This window comes from Barbus barbus (genome assembly GCF_936440315.1).
Source record: "Barbus barbus genome assembly, chromosome: 5".
NCBI classification, from domain to species: domain Eukaryota; kingdom Metazoa; phylum Chordata; class Actinopteri; order Cypriniformes; family Cyprinidae; genus Barbus; species Barbus barbus.
This window is the reverse complement of record NC_136733.1, coordinates 24,472,016-24,486,017: the sequence shown is the minus strand read 5'-3', so window position 1 is coordinate 24,486,017 and position 14,002 is coordinate 24,472,016. Positions and strand designations below refer to the sequence as shown.

The following is a 14,002-nucleotide window of genomic DNA, read 5'->3' as shown; positions in this document are numbered from 1 at the left end:
TCCAGCATCTGTCGTGATCTCGCGAGATTTGTGGCTCTGGAGAGACTTTGGATGGGAAGGAGAACTTTTGCACGGGCAGGATCAGTGTTGTTGGAGTGTTACGGATATTAAGGCTTGAATACTTTGCTTTACCACCTTTCAACAGTCAAGATAACGGACTAGTGTCGATTTCTTATCTACAGAGCATTTTCCTCAAGAAGATATGAGCTTTTTATTGTAAGTATGAGTGAGTTCTATAAATGGGAACACTGATGGCTAGTTAGCAAGCGTAGAAACCCTGCTTTTGTCCCGAAGCTGCCTGTACATTACCAATCCTGACTCACAGCCATCATTTATTAGAAGCTAACAGTAATGATATATAGCACATCTGATGGAAGCACGGTCTGGTCCTGTCGCAGTACCATCATAACACTAAACTGTAGTCTGGCTAATGAAGAATACTGAGGCCATCAGCTGCTGCATGAAATCGGGTTTGGTTTGGTTGCTCATCATTATGACTCCCCTTGGATTCATTTGACAATAATCTGACTGTGAACACAGCTGAAATACATCATTTATGTAACCGGGAGATGTCGTGTTTTTTGGATAGATAACATTAGCATTTTCTCAAATGTCTTCCTTCATCATAACCCAAAGATGTTGTTAGTTTAATACACAATTTTTATTACAAAATCATATTATGACTGCTGCCTAATAAGTGTTCTCTCGCCTTCGCGAAATGTACCAAAATCATTTGACATCAAATTGGAGCCTGAAATACAGATATGATCAGTGTGTCTGGATAATCCCACTATAATCCCAGTATACTGTGTACTGTACTATACATAGCCTAGTATGGTAAGTCACAATACTGTACATTTTGGGTTTTAAATGTTGATTTGCGTTCATCTGCAACCTGTGTTGATGTCCACATGTATGGCAAGCCGTTTTGACTTTTATTCCTTCTCAGGATATGAATTCTTGACATCAACAATTCAGTTTTTACTAGTTAAAATGTTAATTCTTCATATCAGGAATTAGATTTCCACTAGTAACAATGTTAATTTTTGATATAAACAATTAAATTTTCACTAGTTAAAATGCTAATTGCTGATATCAAGAATTAAATTGTTGATATCTGTAATTGTATTTTCACTACTTAAATGTCACCATAGGCTGCCATTCAAAATCAATTGTTGATATCAAGAATTAATACTAGTTGAAATTCCAATTTCACATATCAGAAATGCAATTCTTACTAGTAAAAATGTCTGTTCTTGATATCAAGAATTAAATTGTCGCTAGGGACAATGTTAATTTCTGATATCAAGAATTAAATTGCTGATATCAATAATTACACTTGATATCAACAATTAGCATTTTAACTAGTGAAAATGTAATTGTTGATATCAGAAATTAACATTGTTACTAGTGGAAATGTAATTGCTGTATCAAAAATAGCCATTGTTACTTGTAGAAATCTAATTCCTGATATCAAGAATGAACATTTTAACTAGTAAAAACTGCATTGTTGATATCAAGAATTCATATCCTGAGAAGGAATAAGTCAAAACGGCTTGCCATACATGTGGGTATTTTTCAAAATCGTGCATCAGTTTCTCTCTAAAAGCTATCTAACATTATAATTTTTTATAGGGAGACGCTACCTTGCAATGGATTTAATTGTGTTGTGACTGCTAGATCATAGAAACAAACAAGTATCATCTTTTGCTCAAATGTCTTTAGAGACATAAATATAATCATGTAAGCAAATTGTAATCCATTTCTCTCTTCTGCTTTTCAGTGAAAATGGGAAGTAGGCTGTTGCTGTAGATCAGGCTGTATGATTCGCAAGACAATTCAGTAAAGCCTTTTAAATGGAATCATGGCTAAACTAATTTGTGCAAAGAGTGTGTGTTTCGTTATTGTTTTGTTTCTAGCATTATTATGCCCTCAAACAGTTTGTGTACATGTTTTTCACTTTGGGAAGACTGGAATTCCCCATCTGACTTCTGCTTGATGCTCTGATGCAGTTACCTGACTCAAGGAAATATCATTATGGGTAAAAGATAATGTAATTTGGGACCATCACAACCTGAAAATGGGTCTGTTCTGATCCTCATTATTGTTGGCTTGAAGGATGTTGGTCATTCAAGTGAGTCCTTTGGAAGGTTTGCCTGTATTTGTTTATCCCTTCCAGTGCTCCTTTCATTGTTTGCTGTGCAAATTCTGTCCTGTTTGTGTCTGAACAGGTGGACATATTGAACAGAGCAGCTGTTGAATTGGTGAAGACAGGCTCACTTTGAGGTGTTGATAGACCAGTAAATGCACATAGGCTTGTAGGGTCAACTCAGAGGATACTGGGTTTTATGGAGCCACTTAGGTGTTGTTAAGCATTAGGGATTTTAACTGTATATGTATATGAAGTGTTGAACACCTCTATGTAGAATGCTTCACTATCCATTTGGCTTATCCATAGGTCTATGAGTTTTATAAAGGCAGAAACAGCTTTTGGTAGTATTGGTGCCACATTTTGGAATGACATATTTTAATAAAAGCAAAAAGAAAAGCATTTTGTGTAAAAGCCATGTGAGTTTGTGTTGTTTTTGGAATATAAATACACTGCTGAACTCGTTAAATTTTCTATTAAAATGAGTTAGAGAGTTTAATTTTAATAGATGCATGTGCATTGTGGTGTTAATTTTGCTAAACTGTAGTATACAGCTGGTCTCAATCAAATAATTCAGACAAAAAGCTGTTGAATGTTTAATATTGTTCAATGTTGTGACACTACACGTTTGTAATATTTCATTAAATGCCCTGGATTGCAAATGTCATCACAACATTAAAAAGATAATTGTAGTTTCTGTAATTTACTGTAAAGAAGAAATGTTTATCAGAGGTTTAGATTCACCTTTTATATTTTCAGTTTTGTAAAGTGAGTTTCTAAGTGTAAAAGTTTATTGATTTGCAAGTTTTCTTGATTGAGTTTAGTATCTTTTGGTTCTGTGTAAGTTTGTAGTAAACATTAAAGCCTGAACATCCTGCATTCTTACTCTTTTGCTGTTCTGCAGTGGAAGCCGCTCGTCAAAGACGTTCAAGCCGAAGAAGAACATTCCCGAGGGCTCACACCAGTATGAACTACTGAAGCATGCAGAGGCCACACTGGGCAGCGGGAACCTGCGCATGGCTGTCATGCTGCCCGATGGAGAGGACCTCAATGAATGGGTGGCAGTCAACAGTAAGCATGTGACTTAAATCTAGGAAAAAATTACCTGTGTTTGCATCCTCAGCGTTTGCTAAAAGCCTGAAAATTTGCTGGGGCTTTAAAGTTTTTTTTTTTTTTTGTTCCTAATTGAATATAGGTCTTAAATATTAAATCAAAATTTCAGAAAGGCGTAAAACGAAATCATATGACATGACAGTGACTATATACAGAACTGTATTAGTTAATCTTTAATAATTGTAGATGCATCCTTCCTGCCAAGCACACCTCAGCCTAAACTTATGTCACATTCCGTTTCATGGCTTCAAAGAAATAGCTCCCAAAATCAAAACGTATAATCTATTTAAAAAAAATTGTATAATATCAATGTTTTCACAAATATTATCTGTCTACAAATGCTAACATCACAACCCTTTAAAATAGGTGCACCCGAAATCAGGACTCTCCTGTGTTTAAAGGGGTCTTCCCACTAAACATCCATTTCATAAGGCCTGTTTGTAGGTCAGTTTTGCAATATTCGCCTGGATTCGTTCATAGCCCCTGGCCGCCTTCTATTTTTAACAGTAGAGACAGTGGAGCTTTCTTAGATTATTAGCCGCAGGGACAGAGGGCTGAATTCAGACTCTGGCAGCGCTGATGTTGCTAGGGTTTAGGGTTTCATCTAATTGCTGCAGCTCATGAAATATTGGGTGTACCCAACTTCTGCTATATAATTAGAGCAGGGTTTCACAAACCCCTTGAGGTTTGTTATGGAACTGCAGGAGTAGACATTTATGTTGTTATTGTTTGGAACAAAACAATATGGTCTTGACAAAATGATTATTTCAGACCGTACATGGCTAAAGATGCTGGAATAGGTTTGTGTTATAATGCTGTTTGGTGTGCTTGTAGCTGTGGACTTCTTTAACCAGATCAACATGCTGTATGGGACCATCACAGACTTCTGCACTGAGGAAAGCTGCCCACTAATGTCTGCTGGACCCAAGTAAGTATTAACAGGGATTTATTGTGTGATATATTTAGGGCATATTACCATTGACATTTTTAAAATGGTCTTTTAATACAGTACTGTAGTATTGTGAAATATTACAATTTAAAATAACTGTTTTCTTTTTGAATATATTTTCAAATGTAATTTATTCCTGTGATGGCAAAGCTGAATTTTCAACAATCTTCAGTGTCTCATGATCCTTCAGAAATCATTCTAATATACTGATTTAGTGGCTAAGAAAGATTTCTTATCATCAATGTTGAAAACATTGCTTAACACTGCTAAATAGTTTTGTGGAAACCATGATGCATTTTTTTTTTTTTTTGAATTCTTTGAACAGAAAATTTGACAAATTATTTGAAATAGAAAAAAATTGTGCATTCTTCTTGTATAAAAGTATGTATTTCTTTACAAAAAAACATCTTACTGACTGGTAATGTGTACTTTAAAAAGTGTTTGAAGTTTCTTCTATGTGATCTTCAGGTATGAATATCACTGGGCCGATGGAACCAACATAAAAAAGCCAATTAAATGTTCAGCTCCGAAGTACATTGATTACCTGATGACTTGGGTCCAAGATCAGCTTGATGATGAGACACTTTTCCCTTCAAAAATAGGTATGCCTCTGCTTTAATTTCTTGTGCATGATTTAGAAATTTGGCAATTGGCATGCTATTTCTTTGTTTAGCTCATTATGATCATGGAGGGATTTGTCCACACGGTGGCGCTTTTAAAGCATCAGTAAAGCATGCTTTAAAAATAATCCTCTCAAGGATATTTAATTTTTCCATCATTCCCTATTGCTTGGATTCTAAAAGAGATTTTTAAATTGCTTTTCTCTGACATTTATAGGGGTCCCTTTCCCAAAGAACTTTATGTCGGTGGCCAAGACCATTTTAAAGAGACTCTTCCGTGTTTACGCTCACATCTACCATCAGCACTTTGACTCTGTTATCCAGCTGCAGGAGGAGGCGCACCTCAACACCTCCTTCAAGCACTTTATCTTCTTTGTTCAGGTGTGTACTTGTGGCCTTGAGATGTGCGAGTTGGCTGATTTTGCTTATCACAAGTAGATGAATATTTGGCTACTTCCAAAATAAACATTTCTCTCTCTTTTTTTCAGGAGTTTAATTTGATTGATCGGAAGGAACTCGCGCCCCTTCAGGAGCTGATCGAGAAACTCACATCCAAGGACAGATAAATCTGCTCTTCCCATCAACATCTTCTCTAATTTCTCTGTACAGGCAGCCTGGCTTTGTTCTCTGTGTTTGACAGGTGTGTGGGAAAGTTTCCTTCAAGAGTTGGGAAAAGGCTGACTCCAAAAAAAAAAAAAAAAAAAACCCTTGATAAGCCACAACTCAACCATAGGTCAAGGTCATAGTGGAATTTTACTCCTTTCGACGTCGTCTCAAACACAATCTAAGTGCCTGATATGTCCACTCTCAAAATAGCTAATTTGTAAAAAAGCGCTACCACTGCTATAAAACTTCTTTATGATTATACATTTGACTTTTTTTAGGAGTACATTGATGATAATTAGTGGTATGTTAGCTTTTTTCTTTGTAATGGATATATTTAGAAGTGCATAGATTTAAAAATACTGAATGAAGCTTCATTGATTTTTTTTTTCTCACAGAGATGATGATGTCTTGGCTTCTCTTAAGTACTCATTTTAACTGCACCCTGTGTCTCATGACATGTTTGGGATTTCCGTTATCCATTTCAATTTTAGAACTGCTTTGTTTACTTCAGATTTGATCTAGCCCTCAATGAATGTCTGTTAATTGTTACACATTACAGTCTTTACCGAAGAACATTGGGCCCACAGTTTGCCTGCCATTGCTTTTAAACCACTACAATACTTTTGAATAAGTACTTATGTCGATGAGCCAGATTCTGTCGCAGTCGTCACGGGTTTGTCTGTTAGAAGCTGGGGTGAAATGAGCTGACTATGCAAGATCGCTATGTCCTATTTGATCAAATTTTTTCATACACTATAAAACACAAGGCTTTTACATTCTTCTATTCATGGATGTGGAAACCCTGGGCACCTTTTAAGCGTTTAACTACAACAAATCTAATGGGAAAGATACACTTTTCTCTAGATCTTAATTAAGCTGCTCCAAGCTGTATTCGTATTTCAAAGATCCAGATCTGTTACTTGAAACACAAGCTAAATTATGAGGAGGTGAATGCAAGTTGTATAAAATCTGTGATAGATTTGATTCAAACTTGATGCTAGTTTAATAACTTGAATAACTGCTTCTTATTCAACATACACTTATATTGCTGTCAAAATAGTTGGTGGTCCTCGGTATGATTTAAGCAGTGCTTACGTTTGGTCTTTATGAAGTCTCGCCCCATGAATGTTTATTTTTCTGAATGTTACAGAAAATGTGTTATTCTGAATAACTCGGTTAAAATGTTTCTCAGAGATTTTCACATCACTTTATTTCAGAACAGATTATTGATTATAGATTGATTATAGACAAATGTACTAAACCTTTTTGATGGAAAGTTGTAAATACTGTAAACAGAAAAGGTATGCAATTGGAGTAACATGAGATGTGTAACTTGCTGAACTTTTGTGGTACAATGCTGAATACTGTTTATAGGATAATAAACCTGTTTGAACAAAATGTGGTGTTGTGTTCTTGGTTTTAATAGTGCAAGCAACAGCATTTTTTTTTTTTTTTTTCTGAATGAATCGTACCAACTATTACTATTACTAAAAACACCAATATATAATTTTTTTTAAGATGGTGTATGTATAAAATTTTTGTTCCAACTCCTGGATCTCTGGGTGAGATCCAGTTTGTCCAAGAAAAAATACTTCCCATAAAGTGTACTTATTACCTAATTAATACTTAATTATTTTAATACCAGTCTGGCCTTTCCCATAACCCCTCCTTTAATCATGAAAAAAAAAAGAATTAAAAAGGTAGAAGCACACGGTCATTTGGGTGTGACAAAACCTGTAGTCTTGAAATCCATTTCATCTTTTCAGTCAACTTAGTCATATGTGGCCATGATTTGGTTCATCCCTCAGGCCTGTGGTGTTGCTAATAATTTCTCTGTCCTGAATAATGCTTATTTGAAATTAGATGCAAAACACAACAATCAGTCACAATCTGTGAACCAGTATCAACCCATTACAATAAGAAAGTTACAGTTTATATTGTTATCATTTGAGCAATTTTTTATTTTTTATTTTTTTTTTATAAAGAGTGTGAGCTCCTTGTCATCTCTTTATTTCTAAACCCTGGGCTCTCACAAGTCTTCCGACCATCAGCACAGATTCAGGGAAGTCAAGGTTGTTTTCGACTGTAACCATCAGGTTTAAAGATGTTCTGACAGAAGGTTTCGGGGATCAGAAACTTAGGTTTATGATCTCTGGTCAAGTGTTTCCTCCACTACTGTTCTCTAGCCTTCATTTGAACCAACCTTGTGTTTTGGAACTGCATGACTTTGGGTTGAACAGTATGGATAAATAGACATCTACTTCTAATAATAAAAGCCCAAACGTACAGAGCTTCTAAACATTTATAATGTTGGTTCCTATAACTACGGTGTGCATTTGTTGTCACTAATCATTCAAAAAGGTCATTTTGTAATACTTTTCTATTATTAGGAGAACATACCCCTTGATCTATACTGCTCAACCCAAATTATCTTAATATCTGAAATTCTTAATCCAAAATCATGAAAGTAGTCCCCTGTACTCAAGATTTCTGGAAGTCAGTCTACAGCTGCAGGCATAAGCACACAGAAGAGGGAGACAAAACATTTGTGACTGAAAATTGATTCACTGAAGCACATCTCGTGACTGGCCTCATGCTGACGTTGAACTAATGCAACACGGTTCAATGAAAAGACAGAAGTAGCGACGAGAACAAAAATAGCATCTAAAATCATTCTTTGTGTTGCTTTTGTTCATAAAGGTCAGAGATTTCAATCGACCTGATTGTTAAAGGCCAGAGATAATAATTCGAAAAATCTGATTCTTTCACATTCTTCAAGAATGGGTTAGTCTATACCAGCTAATATGAGCTCAATAATGTGATCATATGTTGTCCTGACATGTGAGTTGTATTAGGTGGAACCAGTTTAAGAGTTCAGTTGCAAAAGCCTCTAAGTGCAATCTGAAATTTTCTATTTTCTCAGGCTACTATGTTTATGTTCAGTTATTTCACTTTAATATCGATGAAAAGGACCTATTTATTGCCATTAAAATGAAATTACTGAACCTACACATCCCGATAAAAATGCTAATTTTAGAAGAAAATTTCAAACGGCACTTAGAGGCTTTTGCATCTTAACTCTTCAATTGTAACCCAGAGCTTGTCTTCTTTGCAGTTCAAGAAGTCAAGAAAATCAAGACAGAATTATTATTTATCTTAATTTACCAGTTGTTTTATATATCCCTAGTCACAGGTAAAATCCATATAGAACAGTTTTGGCCTTCTACCTTGGTGTAAGACAATTGTGTAATATTTTGCAAATGTCACTAGTGCTAATGTGCTTTCTCCAAGTCTGCCGTTTTACTGGAAGTGTGAGTAAGTGCTTTCCTCCCTATTTCATCAATTCTGTGTTGATTAAAATCTGCACACTTGACCCCTTGGCTTCTGATTTATTCTGTACCTCCAAGCGACTTCATCTTGACAGCATTCTTATATTCTGTCTGTTTCTTTTGTTTATTCCCTAAAGGTTTGATTCCATGCCATCTCGCTGTCTGTGCTGAGCCACCTCACATTTTCTTGATGTGTAGCTTTAGGACATCATTACTTATTCTGCAAGACTCCCAGCGTTCACAGCAGTTTAATGTATTCAGTTTACTATAACTTTTGAGCGGTAGTCTGTTTTATTCTAAGTGTTTAGTATATAGTATAAATTATATAAAGTTGTTTTATTTTAGTTTTTCATCCACAATTTTAAATAGATATAATTAATTTAGTCGAACCCTTGGATCAGTCATCCTGTATAACAATAAATGCACAAAACAGCACATCCTCCTTTTTATCATCAGCACAATGAATAGACTGTCATAGGTCATAAATAGTAGTAATTTGTAGTTTATTAGTCCCTATTGAGCCTCACTCTGAGTGTAGTACTGGCTGGCATATTTTGTTCTCATTGAGAAATGATCCAACTCTTGACACATCCTTGAATGTGACAGAGCTTCCACCCACTTTAAGCACTTGAGCCGGGTTTGCAGACTTTCACACAGATGGATCTCTCTCTAATACTGGTGTTTTCTCAAAAGTCGAGCTCGACTAGAACGAACAGGCACGACTTTAGGTGCAAAGACAAACAAACGTGTTCTAATCAGTAAATCTCCACTGAGCAATAATAGTGCACTTCTGTTCTCTTTGTGATAGTGAAAGCATGCAAGAATGTTTATGATGGGATGAAAGAATGCAGAAATGAAGTATTTTTTTTCCTTGAGTCGCAGATGCAGATACACACACTCACACATGATATATTTGGCCCTCCTCTTTTAAAATACTTTCTCATCTATAATTCATGTTCCAAATATTATTAATCCATATTTAAAAGAAACTTTAATCAACCAGAAAGAATACTACAATTTGCCAAATACATTGTTATGAATACATCAAATGAATGAAGGACAGGGTAGAGCAAATCACAAACACTATGAGGTGATACGCATTAATGTGGAAACAGACAAAATGCATTTGAATGAGACATATTTAAATGGCTAGGCGATGACAAACCTTATTAAGTGTATATAGCATAAAGCTTTTAAATGCTTCTGTAAACTATGGTGGGCACATAAATCAGTTTAACAATAGTTGATTGGAGTTATTTTTCATGTGTGGCAATCATTCTGAATGTATGTAGTCATTGTCTGCTGAGATTTGGGAGTTGACTTTATGAATAAGCGCATGTACATCAATACATTTAGTTTCTGAGAACTAGAAGGGTCAAAGCCTTTGACTCAACATGCATGGATATACTGTATGTGTACACAGTCATAGTAAGTGACATTAAACATGTAAAACCAGAGTGTTGCCACTCTGAAAGTTATTACATGTGGTTATTATTGTATGTATGATGACTTGAACATTCTGTCTCACACAGTGTCATGATCAGAGTGCTGTGCCCTCAGTAATAATACTTTAACTCTTTACCCGCCAGCCACCACCAGCATGTTAGGTCATTTTCCCAGAATTTTCATGGTCCCCAGATTATTTTGTTGTATTAATATTTTGAACATGTCAAAAGAAAGAACAAAGCCTCTGCTTTAAAAAAAATAAAAAAATCTAGCGTTATGTATTCAGGCTCTATTATATCTGTTAGTTTTCTTCTTCTTTTTCTTCTGCTCAGGAAATCTATGGTTGCCCATTGAACCGTATGGTAAAAAGTTGTGAAATCTGACACGCGGATAGAGGACAGTCTCAACAAACACACCAAATTTGGAGTCTCACAAACCCTTTAGCACCAGGGGTGGATTTAGTGAATTGGGGGCCCCAGGCAAATATAGGAATGGGGCCCTATACATTTGCACACATTTACCTAAACCTTGAGGTTTCTTTTTTGTCGTGATGCTTGCTGCTGCACAATGGTGCCCCATAGTTGTGTCCAATGTTTCTATATTTTTCATGTATATGTTATAAAGGGATTCTTTCATTTACATTTACATTTACATTTATTAATTTAGCAGACACTTTTATTCTTTCATGTTGTAGACCACAAACCAGCAATTGATTTACCGTTGAGATACATGTTTTAACAAAAAAAAAAAAAAAAAAAGATAAACCTCACAATTTAACCTTTAAACGATTTTGTTTTTGTTTTTTTAAGAAAAGGGATGAGTCAGAAGTATAAATTATTATATTATTTAAAACAGATTTATGTGGGTGGATTTTCGCATTGGTCTGAACAAAAACTGCAGACTGGATTATTGAAAATGCACATTCATTCTCTGCCAGTAGGAGGTGCTTTTGGAACGTCAGAAATATAGCAGTTTTCCCGGTAATGGCTGTAAACAAAGCAGTGCTCAGCTCATAAATGATACTTCATCAGGTAAAATGAAAATTAAATTTTTATCTGTTCTAAATGTACCTTAAATTAATACTTTTCAAGTTTTTAATACTCTAATCAACATGGGCATGGACAAATATGGATGCTTTATGCAATATATGTATTATTAGTGAAACCACAGTTAAAATAGAGCATGAAGAGTAGACATGTTTCATAGGTCATAGAAGATTTTTAAAGAACTTGTTCATGTCTATTAGTCACCACTTGTCTAAATTTGCACATGTTTGTGCTAATAACTTTTGAACCGTAAGGGCTAGAAACAATATTCTTTTTAAAAAAAAAAATTTTCCTTCTGATTTTCCATTTTATTTTGCTCAAGACTATGACGTCCTTTTCCATCATAAAATATTTCCGCCGTTTTTAATTTTTCAAAAAACCTACTATTTCAAAATCCTCCTAGACCGTTTGTCTGATTTTCTTAAAAATCAAAGCATATCATCTTCTCACAATGTCGACTAAAATGACATGGAAACCAAGTTGATCAGTCAAACTTTTTCCGAATAACATGCGAAAGAATTTGTTAGTGAAAACATGGAAAGCCAGAAAATTTCAGCGATTGTGGGGAACGAGTTCAATAGATTTAATACAGTATTTAATAGAGTATTTAGGCTGTGGAATATGCAATATTAATGTGCAAACAAATAACACACATACAAATTTATTGAAGAGCTCACCAAAGTGGGGGCATGAGGCTCTCTCTACAATGCTTTAGCCTATTCAGACCAAATTTGACTTGTGTTATGAAAACCATCATGCTCTGCGATTACCGACACAGTTTCAGTGCAGTGCCACCTAGTGGTCAGTAGATATAAAAAACAGCTATTTTTAACAGCTATTACTTCTGAATGGTTAGCCATTTTGGGTGTTGACCATTTTGAATTTTGTCAAAAAATGCTCTATTTTGCGAATGCATTGGCATATCGTTTACGAAAATTGGTATGTGTCTTTTGCACCATGCCCTCAAAAATTATAATTAAATTTCAATAAATGCTAATGACTTTTGAGTAATTGTGCCTGTTGTCATTAAGCTTCTCTTGACTGATTCCTTGGATCATGCCATGAACATCCATTATTCCAAAACTGGCCAAACTTCCTGTCTGCCTTCTTGATTTATGTTGAAAACCTACTTTTTCAAACTCCTCCTAGACCATCAGTCCAATTTTCCAAATTAACTCAAATGAACCCAAATCATCTTCAGACCATGCCAACAAAAAATTATGGCTTTTGTGTTAATCAACAAAATGGTTTTCATTTACTGCATTAACAAATTTGATAGCATGATGCCAAACTGCATCTGAGACTTATATCTGCAATGCTTTGGCATACTGACACCAAACCTCATTGTCACCACACCAAATCAATTTGGTACAACCACCACCTGTTGATCAAAATTGATAAACCATTAAATCATATTACTAATGATTGAATTTATGATTTTTCAGCCAGTTTGAGTAAAATCACCTTAAAATGTCTTTAATTACTCAATGTAGCATTTGGCCTGATCCCTGCCATGCTTACTCCTCATTCTGACTCTGTTGTCTTTGGCCCCTTAATTGCAGTTTGCAGGTATATTTTTACATATTCATAAGCTTACACACACGATCACTTGTTTCTGCTTCTTCTTCGCCTTGTTTGATCCAGAGATGAAGTAATCTTTCAGAAGATGTGTAATACCGCCTCCTACCATATTACAGTGAAAACACGGAAAGCTGGAAAACCCTGTCAATAGCGGGGAAAAAGTTTAAATATTTAATAGAGTATTTACTATTACTACTGCTAGTTTTCTATTAGGCTATATCAAAGTGCATGCAATTGCTGATTGGTTTATTGGAAATTGTTTAAATCTGCACATACAAGTTTTCCAACTGTCAAAAGGAGATACACCAGGCAAATACCTCATATCATTTCTTCTCTGTTATTGCTCGACTGCTGAATCTCCATGGTAATTCAACCAAGATGTTTCTGCTTTTTCCCCCCTCTCTTCAATAGGAAAGTCAATAGGTGAAGACTTTTATAGCTCCTTTGTGTTTGAAATCCCCACAAATCATTTCAGCTCCACAAAACAGCAATGAACAGATTTCTCTGAGACTGCCAGAGGATAAAAGTATAAACGAGATAAAAAAAAAACGTATAGGATTGATCTTCGTGTGTATACTGCATGGAGCTTTCTTTTTTGTTATTGACTTTTTATTTATTTTATCATCCCTGTAGCGTATTTTACTCAGAGGCTCACTTTTAAGAGAGCTGGCCTTTTCCACATTCTTTACAAATTCTTTCAAAAATGGCTTGCAAAACAATATAAAATCAATTTCATCAATTAATGTGGAAACTTTGCCATCATGTCTGTAACTGACATACATGTTCTTCATTGCGTTAATGAGCAGGAAAAGCACTGAACGGATGCTAGGTTCAGTGAATGTCGGTTACCTGAGGCGGTGTGCAAGCGCTCTTTCAATTTTAGCACCCAGCATGAGCCACAGTGCTTTATGAGAGTCGAGGGCAAATTAACCCCAAAAACATTTCTCTTCCATATCATTTTCAGCATTATACACTGAAACAAAATTGGTGTAGAAAAAGTTTTCACGCAGAAATGGCTAGTAATTTCACGAACAATTACAAAGAAGCCTTGACATAAAACATTGAATTAAGCATGACATTTTTAAGTAGATAAACTGAAATAGTGTTTTCTTGTAAAATAAAATTTTATATGTTTTATTGAAAACTTTTGTGTATGATTTAGT

The 14,002-nt window shown here is 35.2% G+C and overlaps 1 protein-coding gene across 2 annotated transcripts; it reads left to right on the top strand.

The window, feature by feature from the left end:
* Positions 1-30: 30 nt before the first annotated feature.
* On the top strand, positions 31-6,828 carry mob1ba (MOB kinase activator 1Ba). Of its 2 annotated transcripts, XR_013784191.1 has the most exons (7): positions 31-216; positions 3,054-3,220; positions 4,097-4,190; positions 4,680-4,813; positions 5,049-5,212; positions 5,320-5,471; positions 5,833-6,828. XR_013784191.1 is itself a non-coding variant. In XM_079416547.1 (6 exons), the coding sequence occupies exons 1-6, from the start codon at positions 203-205 to the stop codon at positions 5,395-5,397; spliced, it is 651 nt and encodes a 216-aa protein (XP_079272673.1). In that variant the 5' UTR covers positions 33-202; the 3' UTR covers positions 5,398-6,828. The 2 variants fall into 2 exon arrangements, 1 of the variants encoding a protein (XP_079272673.1); XM_079416547.1 differs by having other exon boundaries at positions 33-216; positions 5,320-6,828.
* The last annotated feature ends 7,174 nt before the right edge of the window (positions 6,829-14,002 follow it).